At 36.3% G+C, this 22,819-nt stretch overlaps 1 protein-coding gene across 1 annotated transcript in view; it reads right to left on the bottom strand.

The window, feature by feature from the left end:
- Positions 1-22,819, bottom strand: part of SMC1B (structural maintenance of chromosomes 1B) — a 78,870-nt gene that overhangs the window by 52,951 nt on the left and 3,100 nt on the right. The window contains exons 2-10 of the mRNA XM_012814112.1: positions 19,687-19,875; positions 17,652-17,764; positions 17,346-17,549; positions 14,270-14,508; positions 12,379-12,637; positions 11,050-11,190; positions 5,718-5,800; positions 4,444-4,651; positions 1,339-1,524 (exon numbers count right to left, since the gene is read on the bottom strand). Of these exons, the coding sequence (XP_012669566.1) occupies positions 1,339-1,524; positions 4,444-4,651; positions 5,718-5,800; positions 11,050-11,190; positions 12,379-12,637; positions 14,270-14,508; positions 17,346-17,549; positions 17,652-17,764; positions 19,687-19,875 (1,622 nt within the window). The remainder of the gene's footprint in view (positions 1-1,338; positions 1,525-4,443; positions 4,652-5,717; positions 5,801-11,049; positions 11,191-12,378; positions 12,638-14,269; positions 14,509-17,345; positions 17,550-17,651; positions 17,765-19,686; positions 19,876-22,819) is intronic.

Raw genomic sequence — 22,819 nt, 5'->3', positions numbered from 1 at the left:
GGTGCCCGCCACAACGCCTGGCTATTTTTTTTGATTGCAGGCTTCATTGTTGTTTGGTGGGCCCAGGCTGGATTTGAACCTGTATGTGGCTGGTGCCTTAAGCCACTTGAGCCACTGGCGCCAAGCCTATGTTTTTTTTGTTGCAGTTTGGCTGGGGCTAGGTTTGAACACACCACCCTCGGTATATGGGGCTGACACCCTACTCACTGAGGCACAGACGCCGCCCCATATAATGATTCTTGCAATACAATCCCAGAAGGTAAGGACTAATTCCTTCACTTCACAGATGAAAAAGCTGAAGCTTAGAAAAATTAAGAACAAATCAGTTTTATAAATTATTATAATTTATTAATTATAAGCTAACTAGAACTAGGGCTGAGGTTCAAACTCAAGGGCCGTCCAACATAAAGCACGTGTGCTCTTTATCAGTATTCATGATGCTTGGAATGCAGGGTCTTAACTGCTAGACCAATTGGTAATAGAACATTTTAGAATATTAGAACATTTAGAATAGTAGGCAAGTATAAACGCTAGAACATTTAGAATAGTAGGCAAACGGGGAGGAGGGAAGGAGAGGGGAGGGGGGATGCGTAGAGGGGAGAGGGATTGGAGGGATCACTTCTGTGGTTTATCTTACAAGGGTACAACTGAATCTTTCTAAGAGTAGAATATGAACATTTTAACACAATAACTAAGAAAATGACATGGAGGCTATGTTAACCAGTTTGATGGAAGTGTTTTGGATTGTGTGTGAAAACACCACACTGTACCCCAGAAGTGCATTAATGTACATAGTTACCATTCAATAAAAAAGAAAAAAAAAAAAGAATAGTAGGCAAGTAAAAAATCACTGAAGGAATCCCTGCTCCAGAAATTTAGACTTGAGCTCAAAATTTCGCCTTCTCCACAAAGAGCTAACACTCTGGATCAAACATTTACAATACAGACTGAGTTGACATTTTACTAACACACTACACATCTAAACATCTCCCATACTTTACTACAGAACAAGATATATTGCTGGTTAGTAGGCAGACTGGTTACACTGGTAGAACAATAGCATCAAATTTACCAAGGTAGAATAGAATTATGGCCACACTAGATTAGGAAGAAATGATATGGCCACACTAGATTAGGAAGAAATGATATGTCAAAAAAGACAGTAGTCTCTTGATAGCATTCTTTGCCTGCCAATACATTTAATACCAGCCATGAATGACTGGCTAACTGGCATCCAAGCTATGACTTTTTTCAATCTCTACCATACTTTCAGGTAATAAAGACATACTTTATCAGATGAGATTTTTGTCATACTAAATATAATATCAAATTTCTTACATCAAGGTAATCTAGAGCAAGGAACATCTCAGGTTCAGCTCTTTCCTCCTTCAGAAATCGAATACAATCTCTTGCTATCTTTTCAGAGGTTACAACAATGGCAACCATGTATCGACCAAAAAGCTTAGTAACGGCCAGCTGGTATTTCTTATGGATAGGATGACACAGGTCAAGTAATCTTCCAAACTTAAGGAGAGAAAAACAAATACATTAGTGAGGAACATATAATGCATTGTTTTCTAATGTAATAAAGTAAAATAGACAAAAACTAATTTTATACAATTATATCCATTGTAATTTAATAGAGTCTCATTCAAATAGACCTAAGTTTCATTATGAAATGTCCATTTAGCTGTTATGCTTCCTTTAGGAAAACAGTAATGAAGAGGGACTAGCCTTACCAAAGTATTAAAATATTTTACAAAACTACAGTAATTAAGTTATATTCATTAGTTCTCTTCTCTATTAAGAATCTATACAATATCTACTATGTACAGGTACCTACTATGTGCTAGACACTTGTATAAACATTACTGAACAAAACAGATACTCTCTGACCTTATATAATATTTGGTCTACCAAGGAAGAAATAAATAATAGAATGACACGTATGTACAAAATAGTTAGACAGTGTGACAAAGTACAGAGTGCACTCAAGAGTACACAACAGGGACCAGGTTGCCCTAACAAGGGAAGTCAGGGAAGGGTTCCCACCAAATGTTACTTGAGCTAAAACCTGAAGAATGGTCAAGAAATAGACTGAAGTTAAAAACTTTACTACAAAATGTCTGAATGTCAACCACATCTTTGGACTCTTTCATCTATTGTCAGGTTCCACTTGAGTTATATAATTTCCTTATTTGTCTTTCATCTTATCTTTGCTCTAATTATTCAAATCTCTCTTTCCCTTTGATCCTTGTGATTGTCTCAAGCCTTTCTTCTAGATCAATAATTTGATTTTCTGCTATCTAACCCATTCCTTCCTATTTCTAATTTATTAGTATTTATTGCCACTTCTAATTTATTAAATGTACTATTATTAATTATATGCTAATTATTCAGCAATGTTTGTTCTTGATTTGTTTTCTTATCTCTACATTTCCCTTTTCATTTTATTGTTTAACCTCATAGTTGAATCCAGTTTTATAAATTCAAACTCTTACTAAATTTTCATGGCACAAACACTTAGGGAGGATTTTGTTCTGTAACCTAGACTGGACCCTTTGACTTCTAAATTTTTTTAAATACTTTAATATTATTATCATAGCTGCCAAAGTGATTCTTTTTACCTTGCTAATATTTAATACCATTCAGACTCTTTGGCTGCTGTGATGGATAATGTTTTCCTGATTCTCTTGCCTGTAGAACTGAGATGGTTATCTCTAAGCAGCAATTTATAAAATAAGTATTTCTGGTTCTATCCACTTTCCTATCTCCTAAGGATCTGTATGTCACGAGAGATCAGCAGACTTTTTAAGAATATGCTTTATGGCTAGGTGCAGTGACCACACCTGTAATCCTAGCATTATGGGAGGCCCAGGGAGGTAGGTTGCTTGAGCTCAGAAGTTTGAGACCAGCCTGATCAAGAGTGAGGCCCTGTCTCTATTAAAACTGGAAAAATCAGGGCGGTGTTATGGTGAGTGCCTATAGTCCCACCTACATGGGAAGCTGAGGCATGAGAATCACTTGAACTCAAAGAGTTTGAGGTTTCTGTGAGCTGTGATGACATCATAGCACTCAATCCCAGGGTGACAGAGTGAGACTATCTTAAAAAAGAAAAAAGAATGTGCTTTGAATTTGAATACCTGGGTTCTCTTCTGAGTTTTCAATTAACATCCTATACCATGGTTCTTCTACCTTGAGGGAGGTAGAAAAATCTCATTTTGGCAAGAGGGATTAAAAATGGCTGAGCAATTTAATTAGGACCCCCTGGAGTCTTTACTCCCATGAGAAAACATGAGAGGGTCATGTTCCCTGATTCATCAGTTTTTTCATTTAACTCCCTTCAGTTAGAAGAAGACAAAAGAAAACAAATACACGAGTTTCCTTCTTACTAAAGACTACTAGGTGAGAGTTCTCAGGAATTAGATAATTTATCAGTTCAGTTTCTGCAGTTACAAGCAAGCAATGCTATACTTTTCAAGGTTTTTTTTTTTAAATCCTGCACTATCACAGCTTTCTGCAGGTTATGTCATTCAGTTGGTTGTTGTTGAACTAGTTTTTCTTTTTTCTTTACTAGTTTTTATCATTTTGATACTAATTAGGGGAATGAGATTCTGTGATTCAGCCTTACTCCTTCATCATTATCCAAAAGTCAAAAACAACATTTAAGAGTCAGAAAGTCAAAACAGATGCTGTAAAGGAGATGAAGATGGTTGACCAGAGCAGTAGGAGAAAAACCATGAGTGTGGTATCATGAAGGCCAATGGCAGTAGTTTTAAAATAGAGCAAGTAGTTAGCTGTGTCAAATGCTGAAAACAGGCCACTATAAAATAAAGACTGCACAAGGTAGAGTTAGGTAGTGACAAGAAAGTCAGATGCCAGACCCTTGATACCAAAGGAATCCTGTGAGGCTGCCATCCCAAGCAAATGGGTGCTTATATTTTGCCTAAAGGAATACTGGGTGCACAGTCAGACTCAGAGAATAAAAATATGCCAATAATACCTGTTAAAAATATATTTTCTAAAAATATTGAAACCATAAAAATCATGAGGTTTGAAGCTACATGTCTGGGGAGCTCAGACTACTTCATGGCACCCAGGTCTTTTGAGGGTACTGGCTACAACTTGGACTTTCTGGTATTATGTTCCTGTCAATGCTTCTCCCCAATAATGACTTATCTATAGGCACTCTTGGAAGTTATTTACATTTTACCCTAATTATTTACCTTTTGTATTTTATTTTTTTGCGGGGAGGACTCAGACCCAGGAATCTTGGACATGAGCTCTGACTACTGTTATATTTTAAATAGTATAAAACACAAAATATTTCTGAAATAATTTTTCTTAATATTGGTAATATTTCTAATCCCAAATAAGAAGATATTGTTTTCACTAAACTAGAATGCTTTGCATTTTTGTCTTAATCAACTTTATTCTAATTACCACAGACTCGGGGTATAGCCTCTTAAGGTGCTCAAGGACCTCTGCTCTCTTTTGCTCACGTTTTCCCTCATGGTTATCAATTCCAGCATTCTGCAATTCACTTCTAATAAGATTTAATTCTTCATTAACTTCAGACATTCTTGATTTTGTTTTTTCAATTTCACCCATTAAGGCTTCCTCCTGCTGTTTTTTCTCTTTCAAGCAATCCCTACATAATAACAAAATTATATAGCAAAAAAAGAAAAAAATCAAAACTTAGTAATCTCAAATATAACATACTCTTTTTTTTTTTTTTTTTTTGAGATAAAGTCTCACTATGTCACCCTTGGTAGAGTGCCGTGGCGTCACAGCTCATAGCAACCTCAAACTCTTGGGCTTAAGCCATTCTCTTGCCTTAGCCTCCCAAGTAGCTGGGACTACAGGCGCCTGCCACATGCCCAGCTATTTTTTGTTGCAGTTGTCATTTTGTTTTTAGCTGGCCTGGGCCAGATTTGAACCAACCAGCCTCAGTATATGTGGCTGGTGCCATAACTACTGTGCTACGGGTACTGAGCCAACATACTCTTTCTTAGCCTGGCACTGCTGAGGAATGAAGTAGTGCTTTATCAATTTTAAAAGGATTAAAAAATACAATGCAATAAACCTAACATCAATATTGGCAAAAGAGATTTTGAAGCTCAGCATATGTGGCTCAGTGGCTAGGGTGCCAGCCACATACACCAGGGCTGGTGGGTTCAAACTTGGCCTGAGCTGGGCTCCAACCCGCCAGCCCCAGTGTATGTGGCTGGTGACATAACCACTGAGGTATGGGCGCCAAGCCATGAGCTTCATTTTCTAATAAGGAAATTCCAATTTAAAAGAAATCTTTAGTGGCAGAATACTTAAGTTAGCTTCAGTTTTCTGACTTAACTCATTACTTCCATTATATATTAATACCACAAGGTAGTTTAAGTTTCACTGCTGTTACACATTAATATTTTCAAGTGTTAAATAATTTAGTATGCAGTTAAGTTTAATCTTTAGCAATATACAGTGAAATGGAAAATAATGAAGGAGAACATTATAACATAGTGAGAACATTCACTTGACGTTCAGAGATATATCAGATGTTTGAGATATAAGAAAGTTGCCTGGGGCAGTGCCTGTGGCTCACAGGAGTAGGGCACAAGCCCCGTATACCAGAGGCAGTAGGTTCAAACCTGGCCCCAGTCAAAAAAAAAAAAACTGCCAAAAAAAAATGAAGAAAGTTTCTTGGATTTTTTTACTCTACATACATGCATGTCTTTGTATATTCCTCCAACTTCTCTATTCGTTTTTTATGATCTTCTATTTGTTCTTTTACTTGTTTTAGATTTCCCTAAAAGAGAAAATGAAAACTAAAATCAATTTCGGCAATTCCAAACCACCAAAATTATATGCCTAGAACTTAGTATAATATCATAAGTCGTTATAATTTGAAATGTATTAAACATAACTACTAGTAAATGAAAATATCTATAAGAACAAATTTTAATTTTCAAAAGGCAGTCTGGTATAGAGTATTAAAGTTATACAAATCAGGCAGGGTTCCTGACTCCACCATTTGCTAGATACAGTAGAATCTCTACAAGTTCACCCAAGGGCCTGTAACAAATTGGTGAACATATGATGGAGGTAGTCAACATAAAGAACTAGGCCTAAGGTACCGATATGTACATGTGGTGCCCATCCAGTCTATGAAAATTAGGTCAACTTTAAGGAGGTGGTCAGTATAGGGAGGTGGCCAACTATGGAGGTTCTATTATATTTGATCTCTAATGATTTGACTTTGGTAACTTCAAGCTCCAAAGGGATTATTTTCAATTATCTATATTAATCTTTTATGTCCCTTAAACTAATTCATTCAATAAAATTGGCTAGCTCAGCACCTGTAGCTCAGAGGCTAGGGCGCCGGCCACATACACTGGGGCTGGAGGATTTGAACCCAGCCCAGGCCTGCGAAAACAACAATAACAACTACAACAACAAAAATAGCTGGGCATTGTGGCAGGTGCCTGTAGTCCCAGCTACCTGGGAGGAAGAAGTAAGAGAATCACTTAAGCCCAAGAGTTTGAGGTTGCTGTAAGCTGTGACGCTACAGTACTCTACCCAGGGTGACAGCTTGAGACTCTGTCTCAAAAAAAAAAAAAAAAATTCCATTCATAGAGAAAGAAACAAGATCAGTTTGAGGAGGAGCACCAAGCTCAGCTAACTGGGAACACCTGCCTCTGTGCCTTTACTCTGGCCTAGGCATGTCAGGCCTGGGTGCTCACATGGACACATGTGAGATAATTAGACTACCTTGGTACCAGGCATACTGGATTTGAGATGCTGGCTGATCATGCTGATTGTCTGGGAAAACTAACCACTGCCCAGTGTCAAAGATCTTAGGAACTACATCAAGTTACAGATTCTTTAGTCTGTGCAAGGATCCATCAGTCTGGTAAAAAACTGAGTTTGGATACAGGTCTTCTCCATCTTTCTCTACCCTGACATGTTATTGCTTCTTCATTTTTGTACTCAAAAGATAATAGCAATTCAACTAAGACTTACATCTTGTAAATGCATAGTTTACAATGGATACCATTAGAATCCTGTCTTTAAGAAGTTTCCAATCTAATTAAGCTGCACCAATTAACTACATGTATTAACCGTATGCTATTCGATAAAAGCCCTTAGAAAGATACAGATTAAAAACAATGGGTAATTATATGAGGAGCAAATTATTTTTTTGGAGATGAGGTAGGAAAAAAAGAAAGCCCAAGGAAGGCTTTGTAGTGTAGGTAACTACAGCATTTAACATGTAAAGATGAGCAGATTATTCCAAAAAGAAATCAGCATGCACAAAGGCAAAAATGGGCAATTTGTATTTCAGAAGTCAGTGCATTATTTTATAGAAAAAAACCTTTTTTTTTTGAGACAGAGTCTCACTCAGTCACCCTGGTAGCCAGTAGAGTGCCATGGCACTCACAGCAACCTCAGACTCTTGGGGTCAAGCAATTCTCTTGCCTCAGCCTCCCAAACAGCTGCAACTATAGGTGCCCACCATAATACCCGGATATATATATATATATATATATTTTTTTTTTTTTGAGACAGAATCTCACTATGTCACCCTTGGTAGAGTGCTATGGCATCACAGCTCACAGCAACCACAAACTCTTGGGCTTAAGTGATTCTCTTGCCTCAGCCTCCCAAGCAGCTGGGACTATAGGTGCCTGCCACAATGCCCAGCTATTTTTGTTGTTGTTGTTGTAGTTGTCATTGTTGATTAGCTAGCCTAGGCCAGGTCTGAACCTGCCAGCCTTAGGGTATGTGGCCAGCGCCCTAACCACTAAGCTACGGGTGCTGCTAACACCTGGCTATTTTTTAGACAGGGTCTTGCTTTAGCTCAGGCTGGTCTCGAACTTGTGAACTTAGACTATCCGCCTACCTTGGTCTCCCAGAGTGCTGGGATTATAGGAGTGAGCCGCTGTACCTGGCCTTACAGAAATGTTTTAAAAGTAATTCCTGCTCTGTTACTACCTTTGCTTTTTTCCTTACACAAAATGCTTTCTCTTCAAAGAACTATCATACACTATGACTTTCATAATTTTTTTGTATTTTCATTTGCCAAATTAACAAAATAACTAAAATGAGACAACACAATACAAAGATTAAAGAGATTCATTCTGGAGATACAGTGTTTGAAACCAAATCTCAGTTCTTCCAATTATAGTACTAGCTAAGCTAAGTTAACCCAATCATCTTGTGCTTAAAACCTTTATCTAAGAAATACATTAGTTTGACAAATATTTATTGACTATCTGCTCTGGATAAAAAACTATTCTAGGCTTCTTGGGATGGACCAGTGAACAAAAACATATCCTTACTCTTGTGACATTTTACATTTTAGAGAAGGCATGTAGACAAATATAAGTAAATTAAATATTAATGGTATATCAAGAGATTGATGTTATGGGAAAAACAGAGCCAGGAAAAAGAGAGCAAAAGTGCTATGGAGACTAAAATTTTAAGTAGGATGGTCAGGCTAGGCCTCACTGAGAAGGCAATATTTGAATAAAGACTTGCAGAAAGACAGAAATGTACAAAAAACATGTTCCAGGCAAAGGAATACCCAGTATAAAGGCCCTCAGGTAGAAACATATCTGGTATGTTTTAGGAGGCCACTACAGCCAGATCAGAGAGAAGAAACAAAAAGAGCAGGTTTGGAAAGCCAGTGCATGTACAATGCTCCATAGATTTAGTTAATAAAGCAACAACAGGGTTTGAGAGGATTGACCCCAATTTTGAAAGAAGTTCTGCTGTGGGCAAAATGCTATCAAATAGCATGGCATGCTACAAAGAAATATTTTGTGAAAAGAAGAGTCACTTAATGAAAAAAATTTCACTACTGTCCTTATTTTAAGAAATTGCCACATCTACCCCAATCTTTGGCAATCACCACCCTAATTAATCAACAAGCAGCCATTATCATAAAGGCAAGATCCTCCACCAGCAAAAAAATTATAGCTCACTGAAGTCTCAGATGATCATTAGCATTTTTTTTTTAGCAATAAGGCATTTTTAAATTAAGGTATGTACCTTTTTTTTAGACGTAATGCTATTGTGCACTTAACAGACTATAGTGTAAACATAAACTTCATATGCATTTGGAAAACAAAATTTACATAACGTGCTTTATTTTGATATTCTCTTTATTGTAATGGTTTGGAACAGAACCTGCAATAACTTCAAGATATACCTGTAAAAAACCTCATAAGGTTGTTTGAAGATTAAGAAGTGCTTGGTACATGTTATATACAAATAAATACAATTGATACATGTATTATAGCATTATCATTGTTATTCCTGAAAAATGTCAGACCAATTTCTTCTTTTATCCACTATAGCAAATATGTAACTCTACAGTATTGTTGTGAGATAAAGGAGTTAATGAATGTAAAGTGCCTAGCAAACTACAGGTAACCAATAAATGCTTTTTCTTCTAACTAGAAATTTTAGTTATAAATCAAATATATATAATTCTGAATGATTTCCCCACTATAGTTCTTATTATAAATAATGGCTCCTTAAGATGGCCCATATACTCCATAATAATAATTATTATTGCTGAATATGCCATAATAAATTTCATAGTCCGAATCCTCAGTCTTTAGAAAAGGTCATGAGGCTAAGAGGGAGATTTATGTGTATGTGTACATATACATACATATATATATATATTTTTTATTTTTATTTTTATTTTTTTTGCAATAGTCTCATTCTGTTGCTCTAGGCTAGAGAGCTGTGGCATCAGCCTATCTCATAGCAACCTCAAACTCCTGGATTCAACCTGCCTCAGCCTCCCTAGTAGCTGGGACTGCAGGTGCCTACCATGATGCTTAGCTCATTTTTCTATTTTTTGTAGAGACAGGGTTTCACCCTTGTTCAGGCTGGTCTCAAACCCCTGAGTTCAAGGGATCCTCCCACCTGGGCCTCCCAGAGTGTTAAGATTATAGGTGTGAGCCACTATGCCTAGCTATAGATGCTTGGTATACACATATTATCACACTCACTTTCATTTTGAAAGTCAATCTGCCCATCACTCTAAGGTAGGCATACCTATTCTCTTTTTTTGCATGTGTGTGAGACAGAGTTTCACTTTGTCACCCTCAATAGAGCGCTATGGCATCATAGCTCACAGCAACCTCAAACTCTTGGGCCTAAGTGATTATCTTGCCTCAGCCGCCTGAGTAGCTGGGACTACAGGTGCCTACCACAACAACTGGCTATTTTTTTAGAGGCAGGGTCTTGTTTTTGCTCAGGCAATCCACCCACCTCAGCCTCCCAGAATGCTAGTATTACAGGCATGAGCCACTGTGCCTGGTCTAGACATACCTATTCTCATTGTACAGTGAAGAAATGAAAGCCCAAAGGAGTTAAATAATTTAGTTATTTACTGATAATACACACCTTAAGTGAAGAACAAGACTCTGAGGCAGAACAACATAATGCTGTCTTGATGATTACTCCCAATGTAGACTAATTAGCACTTCTTGGGCAATATGTCCTTGATGTTTTCAAATGACTTTGCATTTACCTCTATTATAATATTTATCTATTTATGTCTGTATCTATCCTCTTTCTAACTCTTCTGGATTAAAATACACATAAAGAACAGAGACAGAGCTCTCTCCTGCCTTCCTCTGTCCTCTGCCTTCCTCCTCTTCCCCCACGCTCTTCTCTACTCTCTCTCTTCTCTTCCCCACTCTGTCCCCTCTTCAGTGCTGCTCTGAAGCCTCCCTCCCCCCACCAATAAAGACCTTTTGTACCAAAAAAAAAAGAACAGAGACAGCATCTTCTGACCATGCCTATAACTATACAGATGCACAGAAAATGTTTACTGAGTACATGAGTATTCATTCAGTAATGTCTATCCTTATTTTAAGCATAAAAGAACACCTAAATATTCCTAAACAGCATAACAGGCAGTTCAGAAACTTAAACATTGTAATTTGATAAAAGTCCATTTATACAAAGTTCATTAAAAAGGAATAAAATTTTACTGAGAATAATTCTAAATCATTACTGCACAACCAGAGGTACCTGAACTTCTCCATGCCTCCTCTTTTCAAATGCTAGTCTTTCTTCCTCTGCCTTCTGTTCCCACTGCAGTTTTTCCAGTTGTTGAGTCATTATAGCTACTTTTTTTCTTACTTGTTCCTTAAGTTCTTTGTAACGATCAAGCTGTATAAACAGTATTGAAAAAAATGCTAACTCACATAAAGAAGCCTAAGAGGAAATTCTTTGTATGATATTCTGTACTAGCAGATAATTAATCTTATCTAAAGTTTGTTTCATATAAATTAAATCATAATTGGCCATATTTTCCATGTAAAATAATGTAAATATAATGTAAAAGCCTTCTTTTAAAAAACTATTTAGAGCAACAGAGTCTTCAAGAAAACCTCTATAATAAAGTCCTTATCCAAAAGTCTCAAGAAGAGGAGAAAATCCAGGGGAAAATAATATATTTTTGCCTATTTATATAGTCAAAATTAATTTGGTATACATACTGATATAAGATTATTATAAAATTGATAAAAGAGATAAATGATAAAATTTAGTTGAGAGAATATTTGAAAATTCTCAATTATATCTGTTTGAATATCTACTATTAATTTATTATCATTAAGTTTTAGGTACTAAATTGGAGATTACTTAATCACTGAACATTTTTTTTTGAGCCAGAGTCTTACTTTGTCACCCTCGATAGAGTGCTATGGCATCATAGCTCACAGCAACCTCAAACTCTTGGGCTCAAGCGATTCTCTTGCCTCAGCCTCCTGAGTAGCTGGGACTACAGGTGCCTGTCACAATGTCCACTGCTTTTTTCAGAGATGGCATCTTGCTCTTGCTCTGGCTGGTCTTGAACCCCTGAGCTTAAGCAATCCACCTGCCTTGGCCTCCCAGAATGCTAGGATTATAGGCATGAACGACCATGCCTGGCCTAATCACTTAACATTTTAAAGTATCTTAAGTAATCAATTTCCCTCCCATCCAATAAAGTTACCATATCTCTTCAAATACACATGTATCTGTTAAGTATTTATAAGGCAAAAATTGTTATCTTAAGAATAACTTAATTACTTACTTTTATTACAAAATAACACCATGTAATCTTGTTCAAGTAGTTTCTAGGATTTTCACTCAGAAATGTTATAATGCCATCTAATCTTATAAAAGAAAGATACCTTAGTCTAAAGATTAAAAGTAGATTCTGTGTTTAAGCTAAAAATATAAATCTCCATAATTTATATTCTGAGGATAATATCTTAAAATATAAGAAAGAGAGGTCATCCTTTAAATTTTCCTAATTAAAAGGAGAAGTTGGAACAACAAAAACAAAAGACTTCCACATATTGACTTTTTCACCTGACTGGCTTCCAGTTCAATGTCTCGCCCTTTATGTAAGATCTCTTCTGCAATCTGCTTTTCAAAACTTTTCCAAGCACCATCTAAATCAACCAGCTCCGTCTCTAGGGCTCTTATGTCATCTTCCTGTTTAGAACACTGTTTTTCACTGTCTTTTATTGATTTCTTAGCTGCATCTAATTTCTTGAGGTGGTGAGCAGTGTTTTCTTTGGCTTTGATATACTGAGGCCTTTTCTGATTTAAAAGGGCTTCAAGAGATCTAAAAAAAAGAAGAGTTTGCTTTAAAGGAAATTAAAAAGAAGTTCTTTTGACCAAATGACAATAAAACATAAATCAACTTTCAGAGACCGTAAGCAGATCAGTGGTTGCTAAAGACTGAGCAAGGTTAAGGGGATGGTTGAGTAGATGAAACAAAGGGCATCTTTTACATGCAAATTACTGTGTGATACTACAATGGTGGACACATGACTTGCTATAAATTTGTCAAAATCTATAGAACTTTATAGCACCAAGAATGAAACTTAATGTATATATATTTCAAAAATCACTTAGCAGGCTGAAGGATTATAGATGGAATGTAGACTGTGACAAAAGAATCTAACTTTATTATAATTCACAAAGTAATCTTACAGAAGGGGTGAGAGGAAAATGTGCTGGCCTAAATAATTTTAGAAATGAGTAGTGTTTGTAAGACTAAAAGCAAAAGGAACTGTATATAAGCACTGTACTCTAGTTATAAAGTTGCTTCCCACTGGGGTATGGGTTAACAATTCTGATACTGCTATATATCATTACTAGAACTGAACAATTAAGCAAATATATGGCAGATGGTGGAAGTCTGATTTTTCACTGTTGAAGTGGGAGGTTATACATAAGCAAGAAAGGGTAGAATAATTCATGTGGGAGACAGCAATATGAACTCATGTTTAGCTTAATAGATATAGATGTCTACATATGGAAGTACTTACAGATATGTATGTATACAAGGGTTAATATACACATATATTTTCTTGTTCTATCAGTTAAGAAAGTCTAGAAGCAAAGATACCACAGTAGCAATGAGCATACTTAGCACCTCGGTGATGGTTCCTAATACAATTCTTCAACAAAAGGAACCAGAGGTCCTTGGAAAAATGACCAATTATAGGCCTGGGGCAGGCTTCATACAAGCTGGGGTGGGCTGATGCTAGGAGTGGCTCCTATAAGATGAACCTGGAACATCTTGTAGTGCCAGAAAGTAAGGAAATGCTCCCCCCCAAATCACAATAATAGAATATTTCAGAGATACAGAGCTAACTCAAAGAGTTCTCAATGGCTGTATTTTGAACTAAGTAACAAGAAAAAATAATGTACTATTGGATAATTCTGAATGGTCTGATACAAGACCATTTTATGGTCTTATTCTCCCACACCTATGACCCCAGCATAATAATTATGACAAAACTATTACACAAATTCCAACTGAGGGACATTCTACAAAAAACCCTGCCTAATATTCTTCAAAACTGTCAAGCTCAACAATAGCAAGGAAAGTCTGAGAAACTGTCACAACCAAAAGAAGCCTAAGGAGACAAATAACTAAATGTAATATATTCTAGATCAGAAAAGTACATTAGAAAATATGAATAAAGTAGGGACTTCAGTTAGTAATAACATATCAATATTGGTTTACCAATTCTGACAAAGGTATCATACTAACTTAAGATGTTAATAATTAGAGAAAGTGTGGGGAATAGGGGAATGCTCTGTATACTTACAATCTTTCTGTATATCTGAAGGTATTCCAAAGTAAAAAGCTTATTTCTTAAATTAACTTTCAAAGTGCCACTTATATTTTTCTCTGTCAATCTACATAAAACACAATTGTTAATACCTATTTTTAAAAACTCACTTTAATTCTTTTTCTGTTTGTTGTAGTTGTCTAGTCAATATCCCATGCTCCTTTTTCTTGGCTTTAACTATATTTTCATGATGAGAAAAAGACTCTTTTGTGATACTCAAATCCCTATTCACATGCTCTAGTTCAGTCTTCAGAAAATGAAGTTTTTTCTCATTATGGTAAAGCTGGAAAAGCTGCAGTTGTATCTTGTTTATTTTCAGTTCTTCAAGGAGACTCTGGTAACGTTCTGCCTGTGAAAGACCACAATTCAACAGTAGCTAAAAAGAGGGTGTATAGAAGGTGACCTTTCATAAACTCAACTATTGTACCAACAAGATGATCTCTAATGAATTTTTGTTTGTGCCATTAAGTAACAGTATTCTTGCCCAAAGTAGCATTATTTGGATATACTTTTAAAATAAGCCAATAAACCAGTAAATGACTTTGTGTTCATGCACTTAGTGGTTATGATGGTAAGGACAGAGTGGCACCCACTAACCTGGGTCTTAATCCCATTTCTATCTTGACCTGTGAATTTGGCAAATCCATTAACATATCTGGCATCAGTTTCCTCATTTGTAAACTGAAGGAAAAGTTTTATGTAATTTATAATGTCCCTGGAAACTTAAAATTTAATGATTCCAGGTAAAAGTCGTACTGAAGGGAATAATTTCTACTATATAGTTCTACTGATAGAACTAATAGGACTATTATGGTTCTAAATTATATAAGAAAAGGAAGTCTTTATTTAACACTGGTACTATTAATAAACAAATAAAGAGGCTGCTGTGAGAGGAGAGCTCCTAATCAATATTGGAAATATTCCAAGTAACAGGTAAATAGCCATCTGCCAGGATGTTATAAAAGATAATTAGAAAGCTGGATTATTCTAATTGTCCTTATAATGTTTAAATTCTGCAATTCTGTAAGCTATTTGTGTGTGTGTGTGTGTGTGTGTGTGTCTGTGTGTGTGTATACACAGAGTCTCAAGCTGTTGCCCTGGGTAGAGTGCCGTGGCATCACAGCTTACAGCAACCTCCAACTCTTTGGCTTAAATGATCCTCTTGCCTCAGCCTCCCAAGTAGCTGGGACTACAGGCACCTGCCACAATGCCTGGCTATTTTTTGGTTATAGTTGTCATTGTTGTTTGGCAGGCCCAGGCTAGATTCGAACCCACCAGCTCCGGTTATGTGGTTGCCACCCTAGATGCTGAAACTATTTTAGTATATTGTGAGTGTCAGTCTGAGTTTTACTGATGTCACTCCTTTCCACTAACAAAACCAAGGACATGTACACATATTCAAAAATATTAAGACACAGAGAAACATCACCAATAAGAAACACATCTACCTTTCACTTACTTCATTAAATATTTACTGAGTGTCTACTATGTGCCAGGCCCTGATCTATGCACCGGGAGTATACTCGAGAACAAAACAGATTGTCTCAATTCTTACAAAGCTTATATTTCAGCCATTTTAACTGGGGAGAAGGAGGAAAAGTAGTCAGAAGAAACAAGCAAACAAGTAATAAATAATTTCATACAGCAATAAATGCTACAAAAGAAACAAAACAGGGTAATGTGATAGTACAAGGGAGGGAGTGCTAATTTAGATTGGGGGCATGGACGGCAAATGCTTGCCTAAGAAAATGGTTTTTTTATAAAAATTTGAATGAGAGAGTATCAACTATGCAAAAACCAGGCATATAGCTATCTAGGTAGAGAAAATAGCAAAATGTGGTGTGTTCAATAAATAATAAAGGTCACTGTGATAGCAAAGTGGAGGAAGTTAAGGCTCAAGAGGTGAACAGTAGGGGTAAGATCAGTAGGCTGTATCAGAGACTAGATTCGCAGTGCAGAAAGCAGCACTGAACTGGAAGGTTTATATAAGGGAAAAAACAGGATTGATTTGCATATGAAAAAGAACACTTTAAATACAAACCATGATCAACTGTAGCTAAGGTACTTAATATACTAGGCATTGGGAAGGGACTGAGAAATTCCATAGAACTCTTCACTTAGAGCCTCTATAGTTTCTGTACGGTCCCTAAGACGCTTTTAGGGAGTCCCTGAAGGCAAAAACTATTTTCATAATAATACTAAGACTTTATTTGACACTTTTAGTGTCTTGACACTTGCATTACTGGTACAAAAGCCAATGGTGGGTAAAACCTCTAGGCCATAGCACAAATAAGATTTAATACAGAAGTACTTATAAGAGTCCAGCTGTTTGTCTTCTAAGCTAGTCATTAGATTATAAAAATACAAAAACAATGTCTCTCTTCTAATTAATTTGTTTTGGGAAATATAGTTATCTTTCATAAAATGTTATTTATGTTAACATATAATGAGCTTATTGCTATTTTTACATGGATCACCAAAAATATTATTTAAATTTTTAACTTTAATTTCAAATATAATAAATATTGTTAGATATAACCCATATCAAAAACCCATAACAAAATCTTCTGGGGTCCTCAGTAATATTTAAGAATGTAAAGAAGTCAAGATCTAAAAGTTTAAGAGTCTCTGCCACACAAAATATAAACCTCTCAAAGTTGTTTTCAGGTGTAAAAAAATCAGACTCTTTTTTGAGACAGCATCTTATTCTGTTGCCCAGGCTAGAGTGCCACGGCATCAGCACAGATCACAGAAACCTCTAACTCCTGGGTTTAAGCAATCCGTCTGCCTCAGCCTCCTAAGTAGCTGGGACTACGGGCACCCACCACTACACCGGCTAATTTTTCTATTTTTAATAGGGACAGGGTCTTGCTCTTGCTCAGACTGGAATTGAACTCCTGAGCTCAAGGGATCCTCCCTCAGCCTCTAAGAGTGCTAGAATTATAGGCATCACTGTGCCTGGACAAAATAAGATATTGTTACATACAGTTTAGCTATCCTGTCCATCAAGAAAGAAAAATCCAAACAGTGGAAGATATATCAAAAAGTTTATTTTTAATGAATATTGGCTGTTATTTGTCTTATGTTAGTAGAGAAAGTTTCTTGCTAACCCAAGTCCATATTTAGTGATTCCAACAGGAAGTTTTGTATTGAACACTTAATGGTTATATCTTCTTGACACCTTACCTCTTCCTTCTCTAATTTTGCATGTCTGCGCTCTGCTGCTACATTTTTTTTCTTATTAAAATTAAACTGAGCATCCTCTTCAGCTTTTTGTAATTTTCTTTTCTTCTCTTCATATTCTTTTATGAGCTCTCCTGACGTGCTGATTTCCTCAAAAAACTGTGTTCTTTCTTTGGGTTTTTTCATTGAAATCGACTCTACAGTTCCCTTTTAAAAACAGTAAAGCACAACAGTATGTAAAGCACAACAGTATATAAAATATAGTGATGTATTTTTAAAGCTATGAATCAAATAAATTACTATATTTACCTGAAAAACTAAACAGTTTCGTGCTTTGACTATTATGCCTATCTTTTCCAACTCTGCTATGTAAACGGAACGATTCACAGGATTATCATCAAAATGGAATTCCGAACAACTGCCTAAAATCAAATAAAAACTGTTATAGAAAATATAAATATTGAATAGAAATATTTTTCTTATTGAAATGGCCAGTTATTCAATAATACAGTGGTTATAAATACATTGTCAACAAATATTGAATATAATCATTCCTGGCATCTTGGCTAAGATCAAGTATAGTAACAAATATTGTCTATCCAAGGACTATGTTATAGCAAGGAAGAAAACAGACAAAAGTCTCTGATCTCAGAAAGTTTATATCCTAGTCAAAAAGACAACAAAACTAAGATATGCAAGTAAAATAAATAGTATGTTAGAAAGTAGTAGCTAGGCATGGTGCTACACCCCTGTAGTCTCAGCTACTTGGAAGGCTGAGGCAGGAAGACGGCTCAACCCTGGAGTTTGAGGTTGCTGTGAGCTAGGCTGAGGACCTGTCATTCTATCCCCAAAGAAAAACAAAGAAAGTGGTAAATGCTAAGGAACAAAGACGAGATGGGAAGGAGAAACAGAAGTTTTTATGTAGGAGAAACAGGCATTAAAATTTTATGTTATTTTATTATTTTAGTTCTAAGGGCAAGGGGTTTTCTCTGCCACCCAGCTGGGATGTAGTGGTGTGATCATAGATCACTGCAGTCTCAAACTCCTGGGCTCAAGTGATCCTCTTACTTCAGCTTCCCAAGTAGTTAGAATTATCGGCATTCACTATTATGCACGGCTAGCTAAAAAAAGTTTTTTTTTAAAAATATCTGTAGAGACAGCCTCTTTGCTCTGTTGCTGGAGCTAGTCTTAAAACTCCTGGGCTTAAGCAATCCTACTGCCTCAGCCTCCCACTGCAACCAGCTGACATTGCAATTTTAAATGGATACCTAAGTGAATCCTTACTGAGATGGAGACTATTGAGTTAAAGATCCAAAGAAAATGAGAAAACTAGCCAATATACCCAATTGATAATGTGGTAAAATACACATTTAAGTATATAATAAATATTTCTAAAATCATTTGTCATTGAATTTGGGGGAGGTTAGTAAGACAGTATTTCTCATTAGAAATGTTCTAATGGATGAGAATAAAAACAATAACCAAAACACTTAAACATTGAAGCTCTGTAAAATCCCAGCATAGGATAATATATATGTATGTATATATATATTTATATATACACAAAAACAACTTTTGATCTTGTTTATTCAGGAAACATAGGGAATTTATGAATAAATCACAAATTACAAATTCAAAGCATTATCCATTCAAACTTTTCACTCAATTTGCTTTTTGGTGGTAGAAAAAACTGTCTACACAAGCCTAAAATATGCATATAATTATCACAGTTCACCATTAAATAAACCTGATAAACATGAAGAATCTCAAGAAGAACTTGATTTCTCTGTCTTTAAGGTAGGCTCTCTCCTCTTCATCTTAACCAATTATCCAGATATAAAAATTTTATTTAACATTAGGGGGATTTGAATAAATGTCTGCTTAGTGAAGAATTAAACAGGTTCCATTACTTGCTTCTGATATTTGCTGTCTAAGAGAAAAACAAGAACCTTTATTCACTATGCCAATGCAATAATAAGTCACACCCTCATAGAAAGAAAAAATGGGCAAGCTTAACTCTTGAAAAATCAAATGACTCGCCAGGTGCAGTGGATCACGCCTATAATTTTAGCATTCTGGGAGGCTGAGGTGGTAGACTGCTTGAGCTCATGAGTTCAAGACCAGCCTGAGCAAGAGTGAGACCTCCGTCTCTACTAAAAGTAGAAGAAAAAAAAACTAAAGCAAGAGGATCACTTGAGCCCAAGAGTTGGAGGTTGCTGTGAGCTATGATGATGCCATGGCACCTCTACCCAGAGCAACAGCTTGAGACTTTGTCTCCAAAACAAACAGCAGCAACAACAAAAAAAAATCAAATGACTCATAAGCAAGTATCTATGAAAAATACCTCGGATGATCCTTGCAAATGTTTTCTCTTCCCCACTTTCTTCCACATATACAATTTTTACACTTGCAGAAGAAGAAACAGGTTTTCCAATATGTGCACCATGTATAAGTTCTTGAATACTTTTCACTCTTAAATTAGCTGTTTTCTCTCCCATTACAAAACTAAGTGCATCCATTACATTAGATTTTCCTGGGGGAAGAAAAGAGATAAAGCATTATTCATTCTTTATGATAAAACATCTTGCCCAGAACTGATGCCAGGCTACCAATGGAAGTTCAAAATGCATGTAACTGAGAAATTTAACATAGATCATTTGTTTTTTCTATGCAGTGATGGTAATGCATTAAGAGGTCTAAATTTAAGGATCTGAATACATACATCTAAATCAGCTTTCTCTCATGATTAGATATCACACCATGGCAAATCATTTAATTTCCCTGAACTTTAGTTATCTTCATTTAAATAATATGGAAACTATCACCTAAACCAATAGTGCATCACCAAACCCTCACATCTACTAAAATAAAATAAAATAAAATAAAATAAAATAAAATAAATCAGGGCTCAGCACCCATAGCACAGTGGTTATGGCACCAGCCACCTACACCAAGGCTGGCAGGTTCGAACCCAGCCCAGGCCAGCTAAACAACAATGACAACTGCAACAGAAAAATAGCCAGGCATTATGGCGGGTGCCTATAGTCCCAGCTACTTGGGAGGCTGAGGCAAGAGAATCGCTTATGCCCAAGAGTTTGAGGCTGCTGTGAGCTATGAAGTTACAGCACTCTACCAAGGGTGACATAGTGAGAATCTGGCTCCAAAAAAAAAAAAAAAAAAGTTAAATTACTGAAGTTATGGCTATCCCAATTACCCTGATTAATTCATATGTTATCTATATCAAAATGATCACATGTACCCTCCCTATAAAGATATACAACTACTATGTACCCATAATAATTAAAAATTAGAAAAAACCTATTACTCTCTAACATTCTATACAGAAGGTGCCAAAAAAGTATAAACATTGTAAGGAAAAAACTGTACCATATTTCCCTGAAAATAAGACCTACCCCCAAAATAAGCCCTAGCAGGATTTCTATGCATTTGTTAAATATAAGCCCTATCCCGATAATAAGACCTACTGATGGGAGTGGCTATGCAGCATATCTGCATTGCCATGCCATGCATTTCGTCACGGAGATGAAGACATCACCTGAAAATAAGCCCTAGTGTGTCTTCTTGAGAAAAAATAAATATAAGACAGTGTCTTATTTTTGGGGAAAAATGGTATTAAAATCGTAGTATTCCGCATATATCAATAACAAAAAATGAATACAAATATCAAATACAAGAATCGACTTTTGCAATTACAAAAGGTGCTCAAAGTGGTTACCATCAACCTCCAGACACTTCTGATTATGATGAAATACTGGGTGAGCAACACTGACCAAAGCGTCTACTTGTACTATCACTGCGCACATCGTTTTAGTTTCTTCCTGAAGTACCATCAATGTATCTGGCTTTCTACCCAGTTTTCTAAGGTACACCATACCCTTCAAGGTCTCCCAGAAATCAGGGGGTGTTAAGTCAGGAGAACATGGGGGAAACTCAACCACACCTCTTTGTTCTATCCATTGTTATGGCAAATTTTCATCAAGGTAAGCCCTCTCGTCTCAGTGCAGGTACTGATGTGTTCCTGGGATGAACTTTCCATTTTGCTCTTTTAAAACATCATATGTTTGTTCTGCTAATTCCTGTCTCACGTGCACATTGTTTGGTAGACTTCTGTGGCAAGTGTGCAAACTATTCCAGCAAAACAGCAGAAGCAGGTCTAGCTGTATGAGGCCTCTCAGATCTTTCCTTGAGCACATCACACACAATACCATGCATCTCAAACTTGAATGCATGCAAATGATACACATACTGGAGGTTCTGCTGCATGCTCACATCTCCATTGTTGTTGTACCTCCACAATGGTCTCAAATTTCAAATATTTCAGAAGGGGCTTATTGTGCTCCTCGAAAGACAACTGACAACTATGCTTCTACCATTTTCTTTAACGGTTCTGGCTGCATGGTGATGCTAGCATTCATTTGATTAACATCATCTTTTGAGTGAATGTCACATATTGCTACTATAATTCAATTCGACTTCTAAAAACAATACATAGGCTCGGCGCCTGTGCCTTGAGTGGCTAAGGCAGCAGCCACATACACCTGAGCTGGAGGATTCGAATCCAGAAGAGAAAGATGATAGTTAACAACAGCAAATATTCAAGAGGAGATAGGATTCACAGTACAAGTAGACAGAATGGCTCTATACTCAGGCACAGTTCTAGTATTTCCTTACTAAAAATACTTCAAAGTCTTTTTTTCCCAGAAAGTTAAATACAAAGTCCTCATCAGCCTTACAGCCCATTGCTACCCTAAATATGCACCACATTTTGGCTAACTTGGCCTGTTGGTTGTCCCCTAAATAGACCTTCCCAAATCCCTGAGAAAATATTCTATTCTTTAACCCAGATCAAATGGCATCTCTTCTAGAAAACCTTTCCCAGTCTATTTCTCTCCCAGTTATATGTCCCTAAATCATGTTTTATTTTCATTAAGTTTCATAAAGTATTATTTGACCTTCTATTTAATTAACGTTATTTTCTTATTATCCCTGTACTCTTGGAACAGAAATTATCTTATTCTGCATGTTGTCTTCTGCTCCCAACACTCTATATGGAACAACTATTTGCTGAATCTAACAATGGAAAACATGAAGACCAAGATTAAAATTGAAATTTTTCCTCTACCAGCAAAAAAATTAAATCTACTAAAAACAAATGAGAACTTGTAAAGTTGTGGCTGATGGTGACAATAGAAAATTATTATAAAAAAGAATACTAGGTTGGGCATGATGGCTAATACCTGTAATCCCAGCACTTCGAGTGGCTGAGGCAGAAGGATCACTTGAGGCCAGGAGTTTGACAGCAACCTGGGCAAAATGACAAGATCCCATGTCTACAAAAAAATTCACCAGGTATGGTGGTATGTGCCTCTAGTCCTAGCTACTCAGGAGGCCAAGGCAGGAGGATTACATGAGCCCAGGAGTCTGAGGCTACAATGAGCTCCAAAAAAAAAAAAAAA

Source organism: Otolemur garnettii, unplaced genomic scaffold, assembly GCF_000181295.1.
Source record: "Otolemur garnettii isolate 467f Iridium unplaced genomic scaffold, OtoGar3 scaffold00007, whole genome shotgun sequence".
In the NCBI taxonomy this organism is placed as follows: Eukaryota; Metazoa; Chordata; class Mammalia; order Primates; family Galagidae; genus Otolemur; species Otolemur garnettii.
The sequence above is the reverse complement of the archived record's forward strand: the minus strand, read 5'-3'. Positions and strand labels throughout refer to the sequence as shown.